Source organism: Crocodylus porosus, unplaced genomic scaffold, assembly GCF_001723895.1.
Source record: "Crocodylus porosus isolate Cpor-Errol unplaced genomic scaffold, CroPor_comp1, whole genome shotgun sequence".
Classification (NCBI taxonomy): Eukaryota; Metazoa; Chordata; order Crocodylia; family Crocodylidae; genus Crocodylus; species Crocodylus porosus.
In genome coordinates, this window is record NW_017728948.1 from 14,335,749 (window position 1) to 14,343,068 (window position 7,320).

Sequence of the window (7,320 nt, forward strand, 5' to 3'; positions counted from 1 at the left end):
AAAAAAAAAAAAAAAGAGAGAAGACTGGGACAGGGAAGAGGATCCTCTGGGACTTACCCTTGTTGGGAAACGTTCCTGGTGAGCAAGGCATACATGCTGTTGTGTTCACTGCGCTACAGTTTGTGGACTCTGTGCTGCTTACGAATGGAGATGTTGATGGACCCCCAGTTGACATTACTCCTGTAGGAACCTGAACGGTAGTCGCATTTGCGGCAGGGGACACTGTCACATTTACAGTGGCAGAAAAATCTTCAACTGATGTTATACTTGGAGTAATTGATGGCTCCCCAGCTTTCGCCACAGGATTGGAAATGGCTGAAGGTGTTGCAACTGGATTTGGTAAGGTAGAGACCTGGGCAGCATTTGCTGTGGGAGAAGCCGGCAACCCCCCATCACTTGCTGATGCCGATGCTGAGGCCACAGAGATCTGGGCAGTGGTCGTCTGTCCAACAACCATACCTAAACAGAATAGAAAGTATTATTAGTGACTCAGTTAATATTTTCCACGTGGGAAACGGGGTTAAAGCTGCAATGATTTTGATCCCCTTCTACTGCCGTAGGAGTATGCATATATATATAACTTACATACTTATATAGCTTACACCAGTATTATTCAGTACTGATTTAACTGCTAAATCTCTTCACACCGTAGGTATTTTTCAGTAGTGGGTAGGATTAACAACAGTTGTCGCATGTGGTTTGTTCTCTCTGCATTATCTGCCCAAAGGGAGAGTTCAGTAAGAATCGTGGTTTTGCTTTAGTATGCATTTTTTTCCTTTTTGAAATACAGATGCTGTTTGCATTGCAGTCATAGCAGATGATTAGGTTTCTGAGGGTGTTTGTTCCTTTTAGGTATTCATTCCTTAGCTTTGGTGCATCTAGTAGTACGACTAGGACGGGGCGAGTGGGGCACCCGCCCTGGACACTGACTATGAGGGGGCACCCAGAACCCCCCCTGCTCATGGGAAACCCCGAGCTGCCCCTGCCGCAGGAGCTGGGCACCACCAGTGTCTCTGAGGGGTGGGTGGGAGTGGGGCAAGCAGAATGGTGCTGCCCCCATACCAGGGAGCCTTTGGCAGAGCAGGCACAGCCCTGTTTCCAATAGGTAGGTCTTGGAGAGGGAAGGGGAGTGAACATGGCACCAGAATCTGCTCCCAAGAAGCTCAGCCATGGGGTACCACCACAGCCGCTGCTGAGCGGTGTCAGAGGCAGGTGAGACTTTACCCCCCTGCCCTGGGTGCTCGATGAGCTTGCTATGCTTCTCAGTGCCACCATTAGCAAAGGTGCGATTCCTGTACAAATTAGCGTTATCCCTGTTTTAGAGCTTTCTATGAGGAGCAAAGTTGTTGGTCTTCATTCTCATGCTGGTGATCCAGGTGACCTTTCAGAGATGTTGTGCCCAAGCCATTGAGCACTTCGAAGAGAGAGGACCAAAACCTCAAACCTAACTCAACATGCTATGGCTACCGACCTGCTGTTGCAAGTCCCTTCACCCCTCTGATCCCTTCGCTTGCACTGTCTCTGTCCTGTCCATTTAAGGGCAGAAACCACCTCTCACTTTGCGTTCGTACAGGGCCTGGGCCTGCAATCATAACTGAGGCTGCCAGGTGCTGTGGTAATGCAAACAACTGCAGCATGAGAATTCAACTGGTTTGTGACCTCAAGACATTCAAGAAATATAACTGAAATACTTAATTTAATTTCCACCACCCACTCAGGCAACCAATTCAAATGAGTCCATTGACAGTTTGGCTTTAAGTACAGTGGTCTCTTAATCACAGGAAAACTGAGTTTAGCCCACTTCTGCACACCATGGAGGTTGCAGACATGGCCACACTTACCTCTTAATTGCTCTGCAATTTAATTGGGCAGTACACAAAATATATGAAATGAGCAGAGAAGTACCTGATACCTTGATTGTCTTCCAGACATGCTTACTATGGATTGCTGTTTGCCATGCCTACTCAAAGTGTGAGCCACTGGTTCTCAACCTTTTTAGCTTCAAGGCCACTCCTTCATAACTTTTGTGACTTGAGCACCCCACTTCTACAACTAATTTATTTATTAACGTGCTTACCTCCTCACAGCAGTGGGGTGAGGAAAGGAGTAACTGCCTGGGACAAGTGTGTGCTGGCTTCCTTGCAGCAGGGTGGGGAGCAGCCAAGCAGGGAGAAAAGCCTAAGTGTGCTCATCTCCTCATGCCTTGTAGCACCCAGTTGAGAGTCAGTGACGTCAGCTCTTGTAGGTTTGACTTGTGATGCTTTGCTGTCTGTATGCTCTGTTGTTGTAGCACCCACTGTGCACTAGGTGGGCCATAATAGTTTTGTGGCATATTAAGTACCAGATATTCAAGTCTAAGGACGTTGGGGCCATCAGATTTTCTCAGTGCTGGTTCTGACCACATACAGGTTCAGCAGCAGCTCAAAAGAGCTCCCTCTGGCCCCCACATTTAGACAAAAGGACCTAGACATTAAAACTTCTTCCTTGCTTGGTCTTCCTTATTTGCCATCTGAAGTCTGTTTGTTTTCTTGGGAGCACTTTGCAGTGAGCTGCCATGGTCCCATTTTTGTGCACGTGGATTGCTGCTAGTGCGGGGATCCAGAGCGGTGTGGTGGCACAGTCACCCCCCGCTTCCCCCACCTTTCAGACCATGCGGCAGGAGCAGCAGCCAGAGACTTTGTCCCTAAAGCAGGTAAGAATCACATACCTTCTCTTCTCCCCCAGGCTCAGCAGCACCTCCCATCATCTCCTTCCCTCCTGTTTGCATGGATACCTTTAAGAGTGTTACGTATAAATTGTTATGTTGGCCTCCGGGATTACAGGAGGGAACAGCAGATCAGTAGGCTAAGAAGGCTCTCTGAATAAACAAGCTTTATTGTTTTATAAGTTCTTGGTCTTTTGAGAATAACACACCTTCTCCCCTCCCCTCCCCTCCCTACCACTTCTGCTCCCAGCTGACTCTGGAGTGGGGAGATGCTCCCAAGTTACTCCTGCCCTGCTCCAGCTGGTCTGTGCAGGGATCCAGGCTCCACCAGGGACAGCAGCAGCAGCAGTAGTGGGTGGGTTTCCCATCCCTGCTTGGTTCCCCACCAGCCCAAGAGCAGGTGCAAGGAGAAACCACCCACCAACTTCCCCAGGAAAGCCCAGCTCCCCACACAGCCGCCCCACAGCCTCTGCTGGAGCAGGATAGGAGCAGCTAGGACAGCGATGGTAGTAGGCATGTCTCCCCTTGCTGCAGCCAGAGGCATACGTAGAGAGGGCTAGGAGAAGGTGGCAGTGGAGGGAACGGGAGGTGCCGCTGAGTATGGAGGGCAAGAGTGCAGAAAGGACGTTTCTTACCTGATTCAGGGACTTGCGTCCCTGGCCACTGCTCCTGCAACATGGTTTACCCACCCTGGTGGGAAAAGGGAAGGAGACCAGGAATAGGGGAGTTGCATTTCTTTTAGACAAAAAGACCATTTGAAAAAAACGTTGGCAAAAAGTTGCTGCTGTTGAAGGCTTCAAAAACAAAGAAAAATGCGACCTTTTTAATAAAAATATAATTGCACCTAATCAAAGCAGTTCCTGAAACTTTTCTTTTCCTGACTTTGGTAGATGAAAAATTCAGTAACAGTTTGAATAACGCTTTTGGCAAAATAAGTCTGGAAGAGGGTGAAGAGATTAGGCCCACTTGAAACACTTTGAAGAAGCAGGCTGACATTGCTACTCGCTCTAGTAACAAATCTGCATCCAAGTGACATTTAAGCAACCTTGAGTCTGTGTCTACTCTGAAGTTCTTGGGGCGATTTATTTTGCTCTCTCAATAGAAGGAATATATTTCCAAACCTAAGTTGAAAGAGAACTGCCAGCAACCGCTGCCAAGGCGCCGATTCATGTGCTAAGCACAAAATGTGACTGGACACAGTTGAGTCGATTGTGAAAGTTTTCTGAACGCTCCTCCGCTACAGGGCCACATGCTTCCTGACGTACACACAGGCTTAACCCGTGCTGTCTATAAGGAAAGCAGACTTTAGTCTATAGTTTGCAAGAGAAGAGCTGTCATATTGGTTTGCTGAATTTTTTTTCTAATCCTCTCTTCCACACTCCTCCAAGGTCTGCTGAGTGGGAGAAATTGATGGCTCAGTCCAAGAAAACCCAAATTGAATCTAGATTTGTATATTTAGGTGAATATATGCCCTCCTTCCCTCCCTCCCCAGGTACACGCACACATGTCTCTTGTTCTACTAATGAATAAGAACATGAGCAAGCTGTTCTTGAGCTGAACTGTCTCCACGTTTGGCCAGCTCCAAAAGGAGCAGGGACTCTCACCCAGTTAATGCATTATCTGTTAATCATGCGCGCTGAAGACAGATTAAGATGACCAAGTAATTTATCTAAGCAGTTCAGCCCTCTGAATAACAATTTTATAAAGGCAAGTGTGCTCATTTCAGGATTTCTGGTTTCTCAGTATTATTCCAATGGTACAAAAGCACACAGAGATGGAGCCAGGGCCAGACACCACACACAACATTACAACAAAAATATTATCTCCGCACTCTAAGTTGGCCTCTAGGGTTTATCCATGTGCAGGCTCTGCCTCGTACGTATTCTCAAGAATATAAAATTCTTGGAATCCAGAAGAGTGAAAATATCAGCAGTTTCTGAACTGGAGGGACAAATTCTGTCCTCAGATACATGGAGACAATTCTCATGTTTTTAATGCACTGGGCTGTGCATCCAAGGATGGAGTTTGGCCAGTAGTGTATGGTCTGTTGTAACAGAGTTAAGTATTTAAGATCCTGCTAGAGCCTGTTAAATTGTTTTTGAAGAACGACTCTGCTTCGTCAGCGCATCTGGGAGCTGCAACTGCTGTTTTCTAAACCTTATTTCCATTTTGTTACAAATTTGCAAGTAAAGTGTTGCAGAATATTCAGAATTTGGCTCCGCTTGTTAATGTCTTCATCCATAAATATCTGAAGTGTAAAGAGAGAGCGAGCGAGCGTCCACCCGCATCACCTTTTTAGGGACGTTCTCCCGGCTCCGTGCTGTTACACGCGTGCAGTCCGTTACAAAACTCCCAGGCTCCTTATCTTGCAGGCTGTTCTCTCCCCTTCTGCATTTTACAGTGCAGCAGAAACCAGTAACTGCATGAATATGAGAAGCCCCATCCTCGTGCAGAAGCTTACAACTGCCTAAAACTTTCTTAGATCATGGAAACCAAAACGTCGCACTTAAAAAAAGGAGTTACTCACCTATCAAGCAGGCTGCGCCTAAACTCCAGAGCAGAGACCTGGGCCACGGACCCATTTTTCCAAGGGTGTACCATAAAGCGCCTCACCAAGCAGGATCAGCCACTAATCTCCTGGATCTAAGAGTTTATCCTCTTTAGTCTTTGTTCCCAATATCATCACCTGACTGGTCATGTGGCTGAGTCGCATCAAACCTCCACAATAGACCCAGCAGGGATTACTCGCAGGCAGAGGCGGGCTTGTTTCACAAGTCTCTTGTCTTTCGAAAGTGCAAGCCCAAAATAAATATAATGTAAAAAAGGTTTCTCTTGAGCCTGATGATCTTCCTGTTCTGGACTGAAGCGCTGGCAAGAGCACTGAGCTCTGAAAGCTGAAGGCAAAAGGAGCAGCTGCTGGATGCCACACGCAGGGTACAGAAAGGCTCAGCAGCTGGCTGCTGTCCAGACCCCAGATCTTAACTTCAGCAACCATTGCTTCATTTAAAAAAAAAAAAACACACAACAACCCACAGAGTCCCTCTTTCCTTTTCTTTTTTTTAAACTGCAGCCAATTATGTTGTAACTAAGAGTACCCTTAATTATGTCAGGGACTAACCTAAACAAATTTACTAGCATGACAAAAATTGCCAGGGTTGATTAGTGACTGACAACCATACAGTGGTTGATGCAAGGAGAGATTTTGTTACTAGACTGCTTGCCACCACTGTTGCTTTTTTTTTTTTTTTTATTTGGATGCAGGATCTGCAAAATAATTTCCCCACTTGCAGTTGTGTTTCTAAGGTCTGTGGCTTTTCATTCTTGTTTTTCCTTCACTTCTGGTAGTTTAAGTATTTTTTTCTTACTTGTTTATTGAATGCAAAGTTAATCCTTCTTAGATTTCCCATGCACTTGCAGCTTCTAATGCTAGGCACTGAAAAGCACCCATCTCTGATGTGTTAATTAACTGAGAGAGATCAGGAGCAATTTAGCACGTGCATTTTTTTCATTTTGTTCTTTCCAGGTATCACAAATTGCCAGTCATTTAGTGGTAAATCTAGTACTTGAGCACTCTTTCCTTCAGTGTGGACTGGAGCAACAGCTGAAATGTTTCGAAGGATCAGCTGTACAAGCGTGCATGCCCTTTGAAATGTTCCAAAAGCAGCTGAAGCACTCCAGAACAGTACTTCTTTAGAAGAGAGCTATTATTGCATGTATACAGGGAGAGCGGACTCGTATCCCACAGTCCCCTGTTCTCCCCTCCCCACCCCACTTGCTGAACAGAGCGGAAGAATCACTTCCTGCATTTCCAAGTGACACTCCAGTTAATACAGCCCAGGATACCGTCAGCTTTTTTTGGAATAAGAGCACACTGTTGGCTTATATTAAGCTTGTCTCCTGTTACTCCCCGGTCTGTCTCAGCAGGACTGCAGTCAGTTTGTGCATGCAATTGTTCTGTCCCAAGTGCAGGACTTAGCACTTGTTCTTGTTGAATTTCGCCTGGCTGAGCGCAGATCATTTTTCCAGCCTATCTTGGTCATTCTTGATCCTAGCCCTACCCTGCAGAGTGTCTGCAACTCCACCCAACTTGATGTCATCCACAAATTTGTTAAGTATGAACTCAGTCCCATCATCCAAATCATTAATGAAGATGTTAAATAATACCAGACCTAGGACAGGCCCATGGGGAACCCCTTTTGATACCTCCTCCCAATTACACATTGAGCACTACTCACCGAGTACAATAATCCAACTAGTTATATATTCACCTTCCAGTACTTTCATCTAATCTGTATTTCCTTAGCTTATTAATGAGACTGTTGTAGGAGATGGTGCTAAAAACCTTACTAAAGTCAAGGTACATTTCATCCACTGTTCTCCCCCCATACATGGAGCCTGTCACCTCATAATAGAAGGAAATTAGGTTGGTCAGGTATGGCCTGCTCTTGGTTAATCCTTGCTGGCATCCTGATCACCTTTTTCTCCTCTAGATGTTTCAAAATTGATTCCTTGACAACCTGCTCTATTATAGTTTCATAGTTTCTAGGGTCGGAAGGGACCTGAGCAGATCATCAAGTCCAACCCCCTGCCATGGCAGGAAAGAGTACTGTGGTCAA

General features: G+C 46.0%; 1 protein-coding gene across 1 annotated transcript in view; it reads right to left on the bottom strand.

Moving 5' to 3' along the window:
- Positions 1 to 5,644, bottom strand: part of LOC109322108 (major surface trophozoite antigen 11-like) — a 23,695-nt gene extending 18,051 nt beyond the window's left edge. The window contains exons 1-2 of the mRNA XM_019552977.1: positions 5,232 to 5,644; positions 58 to 459 (exon numbers count right to left, since the gene is read on the bottom strand). Coding sequence (XP_019408522.1) covers positions 58 to 459; positions 5,232 to 5,286 — 457 coding nt within the window. The 5' untranslated portion in view covers positions 5,287 to 5,644. The remainder of the gene's footprint in view (positions 1 to 57; positions 460 to 5,231) is intronic.
- Between the last annotated feature and the right edge of the window lie 1,676 nt (positions 5,645 to 7,320).